The sequence below is a fragment of the Crinia signifera genome, chromosome 1 (genome assembly GCF_055691185.1).
Source record: "Crinia signifera chromosome 1, ASM5569118v1, whole genome shotgun sequence".
Taxonomy (NCBI): Eukaryota; Metazoa; Chordata; class Amphibia; order Anura; family Myobatrachidae; genus Crinia; species Crinia signifera.
Window position 1 is genome coordinate 382,549,089 of NC_139217.1, and position 18,777 is coordinate 382,567,865.

Genomic DNA, 18,777 nt, shown 5'->3' on the forward strand with positions numbered 1-18,777 from the left:
TCTACAAATGTATCTACTTGGTTATATTCTAGCCCTCTTAGCACAATTAGATACACAATTAGATACTATTATATTTCATATTTCTTGTGATAAACGTTTGCTTCCCTGTTAGGCGTCGTCAGGAACTCAACACCCAGAAATATCGATCCTTGGGCACCATTACTAACTTCCGCCAAGATCTGGAGAAAATGAGAAAAGCATACAATCATGTGAAGGAGGACAAAGGTTACACTGACACTGATAATTGGTAAAGATTACAGCTAACATAAACCGTTACCTTTTTTTTTTTTTTTTTCTTCCAAAAAGTTACGGTTTTTATTTGTATAGAGATTTGAGTTCGTATTCTTATGATAACCCCTAAACAGGACTCATCATTACTAGAACATTTCTCACTACAGTACCTTAGATATATGACACAACGTATAGTACTGTACTTTACAATAAAGTTACTTTTGACATTTTACTCTACTATTGCAGGTTTGCAGTGTTGCTATCTAGGATCCCTCAGGTTCTGAAGAATAATCAGAAGATCCACAAGATCTTGGAGAAGCTTGAAACCTTAGAAGAGAAGCAGTTTGTCAGAATACGTCCCAACGCCTTCCTGAGGGTTCTGGGTGGTCTTCGTAACTGGGAACTATGTTCCCCTGACATCAGTGTGGCTATAGAGGTGAGAATGGTGTACTCCTATTATACTTAAGTCCAATGTTGGCATTGTATCACTAAACACCTTTGGTAATACCCATTGGCTCTGTGGACAAGATGACAACAGTGACTGGAAGTGAGGCTGTTTGTTCTGTCGTCTGAGTCTGCATTCATTTTTGGACAAAATGATCATTTCATTGATAGTCTTAAAGTAGCACAGTGTTCATTCAGTGGTGCTATAAATTATTGTCAGCAGACTTCTATTGCTAAATGCCTGCCATTAATCAATGTTAATTAAGTGTTCTATTGTATTTGGCAACTGATTGGAATAATATTAAGCATTGCACAAAAAAGTTTGTATTATTAACCACCATACCGTATGTAGCAGGGATGACTGTATTCAGTCATACAAAAGCAACAGCATACAAAGGCAATGATTAACCTATATGGGGGAATTCAACCCCACACGATAATTCGAACAAGATTGGATTGAATAGATTCTGACAGTTGGAAATTCAGAGTAAAACTTTGACGGATATATCTGCCTGTCAGAAATATTGCCCAACATTGAATACCCACAATGTATTACAGAATGCACCTGACTTGAGAAGACACGTACTTCATTTGGGTTAGATTTTAATTTTTTTTAAACTGTAATTTACTGTAATAGTTACGGTATTTTTATGTATTTACATTGATATTTCATCCACCACCAGACATGATAGGTTAGAGGTCTCCACATACTGGGCAGATTTATTAAGCCTGGTGAAGTGAAAAGGTGTCCGGTGATAACTCACCAGCCAATCAGCTCCTAACTGCCAAATTACAGGCTGGGTTTGTATACAGTTAAATTCTGTCATCTGGGAGATTCCAAAGGGAAGTAGAAGTAAAAGGTGCCGAGGCTTTGCATAGCAAAGTGCCTTATCAAGAACCCAGACCCGCCACTCCAATGCAATTGAGCAGCATCTGTGATGCTACCAAGTGTGTGACAGAACTGCACAAAATCTGGTATGGGGTGTCCCATTGTTACACCATTTATCTTCTATTTCTCTCGCTGAATCAAGAAAAAGTATTTCGCAAGCAGCGTCACAGCTTATTTATTGCAATGTGCTAGTTCACGCCATGAAAATGGCTGCAACAGTGTGTGGGTATGATTATGCATCTCCAGAGTGCAGCAATTATTATACAGGGAAGAGGAACACTGTTCTGTATACTTTTCTATAAACAAATGGTACTTGTTTCCTATCTGGGCGCCCGCTACGTTAATTGCGCACCATGCTATTCTCCGTATAAAAATCGGATCGCATCGGATACCACAAATGCACATGAACGATGCGATGCGATGCGATCCGATTTCGTTCCCGCTTTTATGGTTGGCCCATAGGATGGCCCATCTGTAACACTACTGTATTTATTTACCCTTCAAAGCCCTCCCCTTGTCACATCTGCACAGAAACACAGTATTGACGTCAACCCGAAGCGTGGCGAGCGCAGCGAGCCCCGCGAGGGGCGGCGGTACGCGTCCTCCGACTTTTTCATACCCCCACTATCCACGTCGGCGTGGAGTTGAGAATAGAAAGTGTGGCGAGCGCAGCGAGCCACCGAGCCCGAAGCTTGGCGAGCGCAGCGAGCCCCGCGAGGGGGCGCGGATACTTCACAGGTATCCATGTCCCCTCGCGGGCTTCACAGGTATCCGCGTCCCCTCGCGGGGCTCGCTGCGCTCGCCACGCTTCGGGCTCGGTGGCTCGCTGCGCTCGCCACACTTTCTATTCTCAACTCCACGCCGACGTGGATAGTGGGGGTATGAAAAAGTCGGAGGACGCGTACCGCTGCGCTCGCCACGCTTCGGGTTGACATCAATACTGGGGTGGCGTTAACAATGGAGGCGCATTTTAAACCATCAGGGGGGGTTTCCTATACAAATCGTGGGTTTGCGGGGTTATTACATTGAAATCAATGTAAAATCGGGTCTCAGGGACCATTTAACATTGATTCCAATGTAAAAATCAGGTTGATCGCGTCACCGCATGCGATGCGATCCGATTTAAAATGAAATCGGATCGGATAGCATCGTATGCCATCGTACATCATCGAGTACCGAATCCGATGCGATGCGATCCGATTTCATTACGGTGCCGTATGTAGAAAACCTGGGCGCCCAGATAGGAAACAAGTACCAAACAAATTATCACAGCAGACATTAACAGCGTCTCTTATCCTGCCTGTTTCTCTGAATCATCACAAAGGAAGTCACAAAACACTTGTGGCAGTGAGCCAGGTATGGATTTGTGGAACAGGTTTATGGCAGCAATCTGAGTCTTGTTTCAAAATGTTGTCACATTTTGCGTATGTACAGTATGCCAATCAACGTAAAAAAAATAAATAAATCATATTTTAATCTAGCTGCTAATAGAACAAATGTATTTCCTTAATAAATGGTACTCAGGGCCTGATTAAAGGTTCCAGGTGCCCTAGGCTGATACACATGTATCTCCCCTTGTAATGCTGCTAAACCAGTGGTTCCCAAACTTTTTGAATCATGGCACCCTAATTTATCATAATATTTTTCACGGCACCCCTAGGCCAAAAGTTTGTTACTGAGAGTTTCAGAAAGAATATAAGAAATTAAATAAGTTGTGATTAAATTGTATCCTTAGGTCCAGTTATATGGTGAGGAATATGATTCACTTTTGTTTACCCACATATTTTATAATTGGAAACCATGAGCATTGATTTTGCCAAATTCATTGGCCATAAATAATTTTAATTGGTTCTGGACCACCAACCTGAGGCACCCCTGTAAGTGCTCCGAGGCACCCCAGGGAGCCTAGGCGCACAGTTTGGGAACCACTGTGCTAAACACATACATGTGTCTGGGCACTCAGGGACTAGCCAGTCATACTGCTCATGTGCATGTAACAAAGGTTATACAACTGGCATGTAGGATCTAATGCTTGTGATGTATGAAGAAGATTTTGGTTTCAGGCTGCCCAGCTGGTGCTGCAGCACAAAGTACATGAAGTAATGGTACCATAAGTAAGTTACATTGGCACAGCCATCTGGCAATCACCTTAAGAACTTTACCCCCCACAGTACATTGGGACAGGTGATAGCTAAAAAGTATGGAATAAATTAGGCCTTAACTTTATTCCTGAGCGGTCACTTGCTAGGCACCCCCCCCCCCCCCCCCACCACCACCCCCCAAAAAAGGCAGGTGGTGATTTCCAAAACACTTGGATTCCAAAAGATGGTAGGCTCTTACCAATGGTGAGGAAAAAATATGGGAGCTGGTTCAATGCAGGAAGTCCTTCCACTGCAGTCCAGTGTTCAAAGAATAAGTGTAACTGACGCATTTCGTTGTCCACTGACAACTTTTTTAAAGGTGTAGCACTCATTATGAAGTCAGGGTTTATATACCATAAAACAAGAAGTGCATCATAAGTGTATTGTCTAATTACCCAATTGATCACTTATAAATAAAGTGCATAATTAAATAGCATATATATAAAAACTTTATAAATAGGAGGCAGACCCTATATATATATATATATATATATATATATATATATATATATATATATAGTTTGTGAGTGTAAATTGATATTTAATGGTTGTGAATCACAAAGAGCATTGTATATAGAATACAATTATTTGGGAAACCACCACCTGCCTACCTTGGTTCTGCCTATTGAGACTGTGATATTTAACATCACGAACAGGAGATAAGCTTCTTTTCACGGCCTTAAAACCCAGCCAGGTTTTTGGACACCTACCTTTCCAAATATAAGCTCTAATGGATATATTTGAGGACTTATACCATCTACCTCAAGGGAGCCATGTAGGAACAAATGGGATTTCATCATACGTATAAATATTTGTCCTTTGTTCTTCTACAGCATATATCTATATGTAATATAAGTGCAATATTATTATATGATTCATGTATTTTTAAATTTTTATTATTTACTAAATGTTAGCAATTTTATGCTTTTCATCTTAAATACTAAGTAAGACAGTCATGATCCAATAAATATATAAATGTTGTAATACCCAATTGATCAATATATATTTTTTCCTCTTAGTCTATATTTAATTTATAATCTAAGCGCTCCACCATCCCCCATTTTTTGGAATTCATTGTTCTGACTGTTGAGTGTCAGAAAGTCAGAGGGCTGGCGAAAACAGCCGCAAATTGTCGAAAAACAGCTGTGAATTCAAAAATCTGCGGATATATCAGACAAAACAGATTTTACTTGTTTTAAAGTCGGATCTGTTTTGATAGAAACTGGCATCAATGCTGTCAAAAACGACAGCATTGAATAGGCAATGGCCACTATATCAGCCAGCGGAAATAAAGGCCAGTGTTAAATATCCCCCTAAGTCATAAAAGAAAACAATGAATCACAACAATAAATTATTTTTGTTCTGCTATCCTGTCTTCTAATGTTATTCTGTGAATTGTATCACCATTTATAGATTAATTGAAAAACAAACAATATGCCCTTTGCCAGCAAAAATATTAATTGTTGCTAGAAAGTGACAGAGCAGAACTCTTCCCACTTCAATATAGAAACAGGCTGGGCCATATTACCAATGGGGTGGACGGAGCTGCAGCTCCAGACTTCCACATAAAAATAGGCCCATCTACATGACAGCATGATGATCACCAGTTAGACACCATCTGGCCACATGGTTGGCCATAAATCATAAGTATTAAAATTGAATATCTATCTTACACAATTATCCAGTTATTGCACTTTTATATATTTAGGGAGACACTAGGGCTTATAGGTAATGGGTTATACATGCCTACATGGCATCAGTCTCACCTGCTTTACTTGTCATAATAGGCCCTTACACATTTACAGCTCCAGGCCCATTAGCAGTGGCGTAACTATGGTGTGGCAGCCCCAGCTGTGGTTTGGGGGAGCCAGCGGTCTTGGGGCGCACTGAAAAATACCTGATGTCCTGTACTAATACACAGTTTGCTGTCACTCAGTAGTAGTGGGTGGCGGTGGCTGTGTACTGTAGCTGCATATGGGTGACAGCCCATCCCCACTTTCCAGTCTTCTCACCTCCTCTGTGCCTAGGGGCAGCCGGTGTCATTACCCGTACACACTTCCACTAGTATCCACTGGTGATGGAAGGCTACAGTATGTCAGCAGACGGGATGTCCTCCCTGTTATGCTGCATGGGTGCACGTCACTCCTGGGGAGCTGCAAAACTACACATGGCGGCACATAGTGGCCCAGGTAACCAGTCTGCACCATTGCCAGGTTTTACTGAAGAAGGTGGGGGAAGGAGGAACGGTGGTGGTGGTGGTGGGGGGGGGGGCAGGGGCGGTACACATTTTTTAGCAGGGTGGAGCTAATTTTATAGTTACGCCACTGCCCATTAGGACCTTAATCCGGGTATACACACACAAACAGATAAATATGTATAGAAGATATCCTAATCACCTCTCTCCACTGGCAAATTACTTGCAGTCTGCTATGTTTCACCCATTACATATGGGGACTTTATTCCCACAGTCCTAGAACTCAGCTTAGAACATGGCACCAGCTATAATAGACTGCTATGTACAATATCATGTGGAGGTAATTCACAATTGTTTTTCCGCAAAATGGTCCTTTAAGCTCACAGTCTTTTTCTTATTTACAATCTAATTATAAACTGCTGATTGCTTTTTGGCATCATGGAACAGCTATAAAACTATGATTCATATCTCACTTTTAAATTCAGATCTTCCTAGCCAGTTTACGAAAGTTCCTCATGCATCTATAAACAGATTTGTTTTTTTATTCCTCATGTTGACATATCGGTAACTAGAACCAGTAGATTAAAAAAGTTTCCCCCCACACATCTAAATTTAATGCCTGTTGTTTTGTGCAATTCATCTTCATAATAAACAATTTATAACCATGTTTTATACCTTGGCTTGCAAGCACTACATAGGGTAAACTGCTCTATTAACTTAATATAATTCTACTCCACACAACAGCTCATAAAATGCTAGCAGCATAATAAAATAAGGTGACTTATCTATGAACCTGTGCTAGGATCTCTACAAGTCCTGGTATTTATTCATTGGCAGCAAGGTGGTACATTATATGCATAAGACTGACCATCAACAACTGACCAACAACAACTGAAGACCACTATTTATGAACTGCCCATCTTGCCAGGGCTGGCAACAGAAATCTTGGGGCCCTGTACAATTATATTTCTGGGCCCCCACCTAATCCCAAATCCACACAACCCTCTTCTGTACGAGCCTCATTTAACCTTTTGTTGCTCCAGATCCTGCTTTCAGGTGCGGACTTCTCTCGTTCTCAGTCCTGTTGGCCTGGCTCCTGGCTGCTGCCTTCTGCTGGCCTGTCACTTTCACAAAAGAATGCCGAGCACTACAAGCAGGCACGGAACAGATGACCCGCGCATGTGCTATAAAGTACAGGAGCCAGAGACTGAGGCTACAGTGCCAGCGGCGGGTATGGCTGTGCACGTGCGGCCACAGGCCATGTGCACACACAGAGTAGATGGCTCTGAGCACCAAACGGAAGGGCGCACACACAGTAGACAGCAGGGGCACACAGTGTCAGTCAGACTCAGCCACACACAGATGGTGCACAGTAGACGGCTTGGCCGCGAGGGTCTCTGACAGGCCAGCGGCCATGATGTGGCAGGGAAGTTCTGGGGCCCTTGAGATTGCTGGGGCCCGTCACACTTGTCCCCCTTGACCCCCCCGTCGCCTGCCCTGCATCTTGCCTCCAGATGTGTACTACAGTACCGAAGTTTCTCTATGCTTAGCTTTCCATAGTCCCCCAGATACAGACACAACAATCTCATGTGCTGTCCAGAGTGACAGATATACTAATTTGCATCATGACCCATCACATTGTTAATAATAAAAGTTAAGATGATTTGTAGTTTTAAATTAAAGTAAAAAAATGCAGCAATCTGTATTTATGTTGTTCGTACAGTAACAGACTGGTACATGAAGGGCGCACAGCGGAAATGCTATTGTGGCTTGGCTAACCATTGGACTTTACCCTTTGATAAATATATTCGGTACTTGTGAGTTATCCGGACGCCCGATTTCTAAATCGGGTCGGATCGGGACATCGCATCGCATCGCATGCGACCATCGGATGCGATGCGATGCGATGCGATGACCCGATTTTTCCATAGGAATCAATGTTAAAATGGACTGAGTCCATTTTAACATGGAATTCAATGGGAAAAAGGGGTCCTTTTCATACCCCTACTATCCAAGTGGGCATGGAGTTGGATATAAACCTGTGGCGAGCGTAGCGAGCCACCGCGCCCGAAGCGTGGCGAGCGTAGCGAGCCCCGCGAGGGGACACGGAATACCGTCCCCTCGCGGGGCTCGCTTCGCTCGCCACGCTTCGGGCTCGGTGGCTCGCTATGCTCGCCACAGGTTTATATCCAACTCCATGCCCACTTGGATAGTAGGGGTATGAAAAGGACCCCTTTTTCCCATTGAATTCCATGTTAAAATGGACTCAGTCCATTTTAACATTGATTCCTATGGAAAAATCGGGTCATCGCATCCGATGGTCGCATGCGATGCGATGCGATATCGCATCGCATCGCATCTGATTGTATGCCTTAACTTAAGGCATACAATCAAAAAATCGGGCGTCCAGATAACTCACAAGTACCATATATTCTAATGTACCAGATCAATTGCCACTACGCAATGTAAAAAATGCAATATAGTCCAGCGTAATAAAATGTAACATATGCATAATGTATCGTATGAAATGCACAGTCTAACCTGTTCCTTAGACCAAGGGGTGGGGCCCAACGGGTATTTCCCCTGTGCATCTATGGGCTAGTGCAGACCTGTGTGCATACCTGAAGATGTTGAATAGTTGAGAGGGCCACTATTTGTTCCAGATATATTTATAGAGGATTCATGCCATTATGCACCATCATTTATTTGGGTTTGTTTATGCTGTTTACTTAGAAGGCATAACTGCTGTGTGTTACATAACTACCATCTAGCTAATACTAAATGCTTGCAACTAAAATAGCTTTGAATGTATTCAATATTATGTAAAATATATATAATTGCTTTAGGGAATAGTGTGTAACTATTAGTTCCTGCCCAGTCTAAGGTAATGTATATGTAATGTATACAACAAGTTCACAGTCTGGAACCTGATCCCTAAAGGAGGAGGTGGGACCCCTTGACCCCCTGTGGGCCAGTCCAAACCTGAACAGGAATAAAGTGTTAATCCATAAAATGTTTAATAAAACTGATGTAAAACCAAAGGACTCTACACAAACAACTAAACCATGAATGACAACATATGTTAAAACCCCACCAACAAAAAAATCTTTATTTGGGTAAAAGATCAAAATCCAAAGCAATAACCAAAGTATTCCTAATGTCAAGTCAGTAATTTTTTATTATTATTATTATTATTATTAATAATTATAATAATAATAATAATAACAACAGTTTCTTATATATTGCAGCATATTCCACTGTACAATTGGAAACAACTGTGATAGAACAAATCAGAAAGATATAGAGGTAGGAGAGCTTACACTCTATAGCAGTGATTTTCAACCTTTTTACCTTGCGGCACACTAAATAAGATTTTAAAATTGCCAAGGCACACCATGAGATCCCCACAGGGCAAAACACATTGGCCCCCACAGGGAAAAAAACAAACCTATTGACCCCTATATAAAAAACAATCACACTGGTCCCAACAGGTAACACAAATAAAATACATTGGCCCTTTACATTAAAAGAAGAGACCAGTAAATATCAATTGAACTGGTGGTGGCTGTAAATTGGTTTGGGGCTGTCTAGATCTGGGGGCACACTTGAGAACAGCTGAAGGCACACTAGTGTGCCACGGCACAGTGGTTGAAAAACACTGCTCTATAGGGAGAATAGGCAGTGATAACACAAGGGTAGGTGCTATTTGTTGCAAAACCATCCATGATTGCAAATGTAACAGGAGTAACAAAACCTATCTAATTGAGTGTCATAACTGGACCCGAGGTAAATACATGAAAACCTGACCGGGACAATAAAAATGATTCAATTAAAAAAATTGTTTCATTAAATTTGTAGATTTATTGGTCAGGAAAAGAGACACACCTAAAAAGGTGATGATTCGATGATTTCCATCTCCAGATCACCTGACTTTTGGTAGCTGATAAGCCTAATGGCTTTGCAGAATCAGACGCACTGTGCCATAATCCATTGGTGACAACTGCAAACAAGGATACAGCATTTCATACAACCAAACTGATAACTACTGATAAAAGATCCAGCCTCATGTATCTGTTAATAACACTGGATAGATCCTGGCATGATACTAAGCTGACAAGGATACCCAATGTCCTTTGCCCAACAAATTGGTCCTAGTCTTTTAATCTTTTATAATAAAGATTTTAACACTCTGGCAAGCAGCATCAAAGGTGTGTGTGTGTGTGTGTGTGTGTGTGTGTGTGTGTGTGTGTGTATGTGGGTGGGGGGGTCATGTTTGTTTGCATGATGTCATTTTCTCACACACCTGATATACAAAGTGAAAGTCCATCAAGAATGCTAAACAACACAAACTAACTTCACAACCCCATCTGAAAATGTTACTAAAGCCCTGTACACATGCTTAGATTTGCTTTAGATTTGATGTTAGATTTGATTTTCTATTAGATCATCCCATTCGATTTGGCATTAGATCTGTACTTTTGCATTCGATTCGATTTCACAATGTAGGCACAATGTACTCATTCGATTTACTGGATCGAATTCGAGATTTCCTTGGCTGCACAGTAGATTTTTCTATTCGATTTTGATAAAACGGGAGCGCGCATCGAATCGAATGCAAATTGAAAGTGTCCGAAAAACCATTCGATGTGGATTCGATTTTGCTTCTATAAGCAAAATTGAATCGAAAACAGGGAAAAATCTAAGCATGTGTACACAGCTTTACACTGTTCAATAAGCAAATTAGCGTACTTATGTCAATGATAAACGTGGAATCAGAAGGAGAAAGGGCTAACCGACCCTACTTGCAAACACATACAAGCTTTTTTTGAAAGCTTCCACTGCACAACTCCAAAGCCGCCATAATAGTTCACGCAGGAGAGTTAAGAGTTGGGACAAAGGCCCTTATTCAGACACACAGTAAGCATACATACAGTAAGCCTCAAAGCTGAAGTAGCCTGTCTGCATAAGTGAACAATTGAAATTGTGAGTTGGGAGCCAGCAGGGGCATCTAAATGCATACTATTGAAATGAAGGCAAAAGACCTTCTAGATAATGAGATTTCACTTACTTGCAATCTCCACAGAAAAGCAAACAAAATTGTATGGATGATGAAAACCAGCCATATCCTACTCAAGCTTCCTGGATAAAACCCTACCCGTGGGGCTCACCCGACACCTAAAATTGAGAAGACCCAACAATGACTGAACATATAACAATGTAGCTCTGCTAAAAGCAAAATCAAAATATATGAAATTGCACAACTCAGCCACCTTGTCTTAAATAAGCAGTGGGAATTCCAAACTCCATTAACAAAGTCTAAAAGAGCAAACTGAGAGAATTCAACTGGTCTGAACAGTCCCCTAGGTAATGCACCATGCCTCTGCACCAATTTCAGCACAAAATGCATCAGTTACAAAAAGCGATGAAACTAAAGAGAACATGCAGGAAACTAAACAACCCATGGAATAAAAGCTGTTCTTCAGTTGCACCCCATAAACCTAACAGAATTGTACATGGGCAAAAGCTAAAAGTCCACCCAACAAAGTTTGTCTGGAATTGTGTCAATTAACCCTTGTGCTTAGCGGTGGATAAAACATTCCTTGGCCTGCTAGGTAATAAAAAAACATTGATTTAACTTCTATTCTACATGAAAGGAAACTCAATCTACAGCTAGATAACTTCTGGGATGGCCATTCAGAACCAGAATTCTTACTAGAGTTAGAAGGCAATCCAGAGCAGGCTTCCAACTTGTTATGCTCAGTAGGCCTTTGATGTTTACTTGAGCAAATGTGAATATGACTAAGCCTGCTTTATGTGCTATGGCATTACAAATTAGTACTGCTGGGAGAGATCATCATCTTTAACTTCATATTACCATCCAAATCTTCTAGGACACAATCCAGAAAACTCACCTCCTTAGGCAAGCATATCAAATTCCAGAACCAGTCACTTAACCTTCATATACCATTCTTATCCAATCACATCTCCACTGTACAGGCCAAACATATCCACTCTGTTTCTTTATCACACTTTCCATCCTCCTGCCCCCTGGCCAAACTGCTGGGTCACTGTATCATACAGCACACCAGGAACCTCTGCATTCTGGTGGACTTTATGCAAAAGAGAATATCTGTCCTCATGTTTCAATGCCTATTTTCCTATAGATTGTAAACTTACAAGCAGGGCCCTCTTAACTGTGTCTATAAATACCCAGTTTGTTGTATATTTGTTACCTATTGTAATCCGGCATGCACAGAATTCAACATCTACTGTAACTCATATTAAATTGCAATATCGGTCATTCATTTGGTAGCTCACTGTGGTTTTACATAAGAAACTCTGGGGGTAAATGTATGACGTTTTGAGAAAGTTAAGTGCAAGGTTTTAATGCTCCAGCCAATCAGCCCCTAACTGTCAATTTACATATTGGAGCTAATTGGCTGGTGCATTATCACCTTGCACATAACGTTCTTTATGGGGATAGATGCCAGTTCTCCAAGCTTCATACAATTAAGAAATCACCTTGATACCTTTCACAGACTTTGGCCCTTATTCTGGTTGGCTCGCTCGGATGCGACTTCCATCCTTGTGAGTCACTCTAACCCTGCCTTGCAAATGGTTAGCCGGCGCCACCCATTTGCACGTGGCATGCATTCGCAAGGCTTGCGAATGGATGTTTTACAGGAACATCCATTCGCATGCTAGTGGGAACCTCCCCATTTTTAGATGGTCGCCGACCATCGAATGATGGTGAAGGCGCACGCATATGTAAAAGTGGTCCAGACCACCCTTACATATGCATGTATAAATGCAGGGAATTCGGCGAGCAGCTGACATCTGCTTATGTCAGCTGTCCGCCCCCCGCACGTGCATCATGGACACATTAGCATATGTAAACCCAGCATTTTCATGGGATGGAATTCGCGCCTGAGCGCATCAACCAGAATAAGTGCCTTTGTGTCTATTGGAAAACTTAATGAGAATCCCAAAATTGCTTAAACGCTATACAGTATAATGTAGCTTTACTTTCATGCCTTATTTCCTTAGAGATGTCCTTGTAAGAATCATTTCTAAGTGTTACTCAATGAAATTAATTCTGTAAATATTTTACTAGAATAATATAGTGACTCTCTACGTGGAGGACATTACAGAGGTTGTAATTAATGTTTGCAATACAGGAGATGCTGAGAAATTTCTTGACAGTTTATTAAACTCATATATATGTTAACTTTATCTAATCTGGATAATCCCATGGCCCTTCCTCTATTACAGCTAAGGATGAGTCATTTAAAATGTTGTTAAAAAGCTGCGTGTGCCAAATGCCAAAGTCAACTCATCACCTACCAGTGCCAGCTCCCCAGAGAGTCTGGGTTACATAACATCGGCTTAGAATATCAGACCTACTCTACAGTATTAAAGACTTTCAATGAAAAACAGAATACAATGAATTAAGTGAAATTGATTATCAGACAAACATCTTCAAGATCTAAGTATTCCTGAAGAGTGTTTTCCATTTGTTTTGAAAGAAAGGTTAATTATTAATAATAGCAATGAAACAACTTATTTTACTTTTTTCTTAGCACTTGTACTTAAAAAGAATAAAACACACAGACTGAACCTGCCATCATTACCTTCTTGACTTGTACCATTTGCACTCAGTTCTAGGTTCCTATTTTATTTGGTCTTTTAATCAGCGATAGTTATATAATAGACAATGATCTTCCATTCCCTACAACTGAAAGACTTCTTTCAAGACTTCTGATACAATTCCTTCACTTCTATTGAAGCTGGTATAAAGAAGTTAATGGGGCCTCCACACAATGGCCCTTACTGTAGTTGACTCGGACGGATGCGTAACGGACCGTGAGTGGATGTTTCATGTGAACAACTCCCCATCTGTGGGAACCTCCCCCATCCTCCGATGGTCACCTACCATCGAATGATGGACCGAGCGGTCAGAAAACTCTGAGTGCTCCAGACCACTCGGACATTTCTCTGTGCGAAAGCAGGGATATGGGCAAGTCCGCCCCCCCACACACACACACACACACGTGCGTCACGGCCGGATTACCATATGTACGCCCAGCGTTTTCATGGGAACGCCCATGAAACGCGGGGCATACGCATATGGTAATGAGCCCAAACAGCCCTTCACGCCCCTCTCCACCCACTGTTTGGATTGTTCCAACCGATCGTTTTCTGTACGGAATTCACGGCGTATTCAGAAGTGTGTGGCGTTTGCACATGCGCAGAAATGCCTCTGCAAATGCGCAAACACAAAACATCGGCCGTCCGACCGAACACGCAGCCATCCGATTCAATCAGAATAAGGGCCATTGGGATATACAGGCATTTTCTGAGCGATCTTACTAGAATGCTCAGAAAATACGCCTACATTGCACCCGGTGTTGAGGCCATAGCGATGCACATCGATATCTCACAGGGATTAATAACCAGCACACTGGATATTTATCAGTTGGGGCCAGTGTTTTGACCAGAGAACACTAGCCCTGACAGAGCGCTCAGCACACAGTGCTGACACACAGCGCCACCGAGAGGTATGCCAGGCCCTGGTAAATTTTTTGGGGTGTGGCCTAATCATGGGAGGAGTGGTCCCATCTTGTGTTTAGGCCATGCCCCAAAATGTTTAGGGGGGGTTTGAAAAAAAACACTCTTAAGTCGAGGGGGGAGTGTTATCTCCCCCCCCCCACACACACACCTCAGCAGCAGCAGCACACCTACAGCATGTGTTGTGCTGACAGCAGGCTCAGCATGAGCTCTCATGCTGTCAGTGATAGTTCATGCTGAGCCTGCTGTCAGCACAGCACATGCTGTGGGTGTGTGTTGCTGCTGCTGCCTGCGAAGGGACAAAGGGGGAAGGGAGGGGTACAGAGGGGGGATTGGACCAGGGCCCCCAATGGGCCCCTCCAGCAAGCTCGGGCCCGGGTAATTAGTACCCGCACCCTCCCTCTCAGCAGGCCTGCTGACACATCGCTGTGTTCTGAGCAATCATGCTGAAGCGTTCTGAGTGATCTAGCATTGCTCAGAACACTTCAGCATCGCTATGTGTGTAGGCCCCATTAGCCTCAGTAGCCGATGGCATCTTCTGATGATGTTAGCCACTGTAGCCTATAGGGTACGTACTGCAGAATTTACCGGATCCATTATTGCATACAGTATGTGCCAGTTATGCCAATTACAGTATATATTATCACCAAATTTACAATAATTTCTCAGAGGTTTGTGGAATTGTCTTTTGCCAGTTAAGTGGTTGAGCTCACACACACACATATAGTACAGGCATTTGGTCAAACAATGAATAAATGCCAATTAACAACAGTGAAGCATTCGTAAACAGCCAATCACAAGCAATTTTTTAATGCTGGGGACCTTCATCATTATAATATTCCACTATTTTCACCAGCCCTTAACCACTAATATTGCTTCATCAATGTATATATACATTATACATGTGAGCAGCAGAGTAGTGCAAACACACTTACCATGAATATATTAGAAGGCTATCCAGGCAGAAGTAGAATAACTACACACATGTGGATCAGATTACACACTGCCTTGGCCATGAACAAAGCTGTTTTATTGATACACTACCTTAACTGGTCAAATACTCCGTTCACACGAGGCCTTCATTGCCTAATTGTGATATACTGTAATCCATATAACAACCTTGTGAGAGGCTGTCTTTGGGACTCACAGTATATTTCACAGACCACTTACATATGTGCAATGCCTGATTAACCAATAGGCTGGTTAGGCTGCAGACTAGGGTGCCAGGACTGGGGTTCTCCTTGCAGATGACAAGCGAGGAATAAAATAAAGAATTAAATGATTCCATGCTTCTTTGCTATCACCTGTCCCGATGTACTATGGTGGTGGGGGGTGGGGTTGGGGTAAAGTTCTTAAGTGTCCGGGCGGCTGTACCAATGTAAGTTACTGATGGAACCATTGCTTTACGTACATTGTGCTACAGCGCTGGCTGGGCAGCCTAAAGCCATTGTCTCCTTCACATGCCACAAGCATTAGATTATACATGCCAGTTGTATAACCTTTGTTACATGCACAAGGGTAGCATGAATGACGAGTTGTTGAGCACCCATACACGTGTGTTAGCGGCATTACAAATGGCACTACTTAGCCTAAGGCCCCTGTAAATGTGTCACTAAATGGTTAATCTAGCACACACACTTTTTAATGATATTTATTGGCTTTATATGAATGCATTGTACATACAGCAACAGTACTTAACTAGATGGAGAAGAGGGCTCTGTGGTACTGCAGCCTAATATCATACAGTCGCTCATTTCTACCATAAACAGTGACCTTTGGTTTGAGGAAATAAAGTCATTAAAGCAAGGCAACTTTTTTTTTTGTGTGTGCTCCAATTCAGTATAATGCAAAATCTTTTCATCAAGGATGTCTGAAGAATCAGGGTCATAGGTTAGATGCTTTATAGAAAGCAGCAGCAGCCATTATTAATACAAATATTTGGGAGAAAATACTAACAAGAACTATGAAGATAAAACAACCATAGAATTCTTTTTTTTCCCCTAATCAATCTACACTTAATGATTTTGTTTACTATGTGTGCTTTCTCTTTTGCAGTTTGTGAGGGAACATATTGTACAGATGCCATTAGAAGAATACATAATCTGGCTCCAGGCTCAGCTGGCTCCTTCCCCATCGCAGAGAGTCCAGAGCGCGCCACCACAGAGATGACCACTGCAATCTGTATAATGTGTCAGCAACAGCAGAAACACGGATTACTAGCAATAATACAGCGCTACGCCAATATCCTCCGGAATATTTTTGTTTTCCTGTCTGCGAAACTCTGCTGACCTCTTCTTTCTTTTAGCTTTTAACATAACATTCTAGTGCTTCTGGTATAATTATTTTATTAGTTTTTTAAACAATGAGATTATTCTCAACCGCTGGGATCAAACAATCAAATCCTTTGTGCTTGCTTCTTGGATAGAATTATTTTTTTTCCATTTTGAACCTCATGTTAATTCTCACACTTTAAGTAGTGACTTAGATCTGTATACTTTATATAAAATAGTTGGTACTTGTGTAATATCTGGGCGCCCGATTTTTTGATTGTATGCGATTTTAGCCAAAATTGCATGCGATGCGATGCGATTTTTCCATAGGAATCACTGTTAAATGGTCCCAAACGGCCCCCAGGCCCCCCAAAATGCCCCCCAGGCCCCCCCATTGTTTGTATGCCCCCTCTTTGTTAACGCCACCCCACCATCAATGCCATCCTGAAGCGTGGCGAGCGAAGCGTGGCGAGCGAAGCAAGCATGCGAGGGGCGGCGGTACGCGTCCTCCGACCTTTTCATACCCCCACTATCCACGTCGGCGTGGAGTTGATTTTATATAGTGTGGCGAGCGCAGCGAGACACAGAGCCCGAAGCCTGGCGATCGCAGCGAGCCCCGCGAGGGAACGCGTAATAACTGAAGTAATGCGCGTCCCCTCGCGGGGCACACTACGCATGCCACGCTTCGGGCTCGGGCACTATATAATATCGACTCCATGCCAACGTGGATAGTTGGGGTATGAAAAGGTCGGAGGACGCGTACCGCCGCCCCTCGCCACGCTTCGGGGTGGTGTTGATGGTGGGGTGGCGTTAACAAAGAGGGGGCATACAAACAAAGGGGGGGGTCCTGGGGGGCATTTCACATTGACCCTAATGGTCTCAGGGATCATTTGCGACCATTTAACATTGGTTCCTATGGGAAAATCGCATTGCATGCAATTTTGGCTAAAATCGCGTCGCATCGCATCTGATTGTATGCCTTAAGTTAAGGCATACAATCAAAAAATCAGGCGCCCAGATATTACACAAGTACCAAATAGTTTTTATTTAATAATTATTTACTGCATATTTAGTTGGATCAAGTCACTTTATAATTTAGTATACGTTATACATTGTTATATGCTTACTATTATTAAAGGCCAAAAAGTGATTGCTCATCTCAGTGAAGCCGGGATGTGTCAAACGAAATATGCGGTAAAAAAAAAACAGTTTTCGGGGTTTTTAATGGCTTTTTTATATGTACAGATGGAGCCACCGTGATCTAGTCCTTTAATAGGATTAAGGCCCTTATTCTGATCTCGGCGGTACGGCCCGCGTGCGGCCGTACCGCCGATGTTTTCACTCTGCACATGCGCAGAGGTCACTCTGCGCATGTGCAGGGGAAATCGCCGCACAAAAAATGTATACGCCGCAAAGGGGGCGTATAGGGGCGTGAGGGGCTTAATAGCCTCATTACCCTATGCATACGCCCAGCGTTTCATGGGCGTTCCCATGCAAACGCGGGGCGTATGCATGGTAATGAGGCTATGATGCCAGTGATGGGGGCGGAAAGCTGACATCGCCGGATGTCAGCTCTCCGCCCCCATACAAGCTTTCACACGGACGATTGTCCGTGTGGTCTAAGCTTGCGGGAGCTGCTGGAGCGTGCGGCCCTGCCTTCGATGGTCGCCGACCATCGAATGCAGGGGGCAGCTCCCACCATGGTGGAGGCGTACGCCCCACCATTTTCATGCGGATCGCCAGCCGTCCGCGTACGGACGGCCGTGGCGATCCGTATTGTAGGCGGGGATTGGTTTGTGCGGCCGGAGCAACGTATGCGGCTCCGGCCGCACAGATCAGAATAAGGGCCCATGTGAGTAAAGGGATTACTCTGCTAATCCCCTACTGTATTGTTCTATGTATTGCAGCTGAGAACAATAGGCCTTGGCTTAACATGGCTCACCATGGCTATCCAGAGACAGCTAGATGAGGCTGGCTCCATCTGTATCAACATGGGACCACCGTGTTTATGACACATAGAGCCTATGGGCTTCTTGTCAC

The 18,777-nt window shown here is 42.8% G+C and overlaps 1 protein-coding gene across 1 annotated transcript; it reads left to right on the forward strand.

Moving 5' to 3' along the window:
- The first annotated feature begins 116 nt into the window (after positions 1–116).
- On the forward strand, positions 117–16,996 carry CCDC60 (coiled-coil domain containing 60). Its single transcript, XM_083158426.1, has 3 exons — positions 117–247; positions 478–667; positions 16,523–16,996. Exons 1-3 carry the CDS (start codon positions 189–191, stop codon positions 16,634–16,636), a joined length of 363 nt encoding a protein of 120 aa, XP_083014552.1. The 5' UTR covers positions 117–188; the 3' UTR covers positions 16,637–16,996.
- The last annotated feature ends 1,781 nt before the right edge of the window (positions 16,997–18,777 follow it).

Bases quoted from the DNA above. Each gene is read 5' to 3' on its own strand.
- CCDC60 (XM_083158426.1), top strand. From the start codon at position 189: ATGAGAAAAGCATACAATCATGTGAAGGAGGACAAAGGTTACACTGAC. The intron at 248-477 runs GTAAAGATTACA...CTACTATTGCAG, and splicing joins TACACTGACACTGATAATTG to GTTTGCAGTGTTGCTATCTA. The intron at 668-16,522 runs GTGAGAATGGTG...TCTCTTTTGCAG, and splicing joins ACATCAGTGTGGCTATAGAG to TTTGTGAGGGAACATATTGT.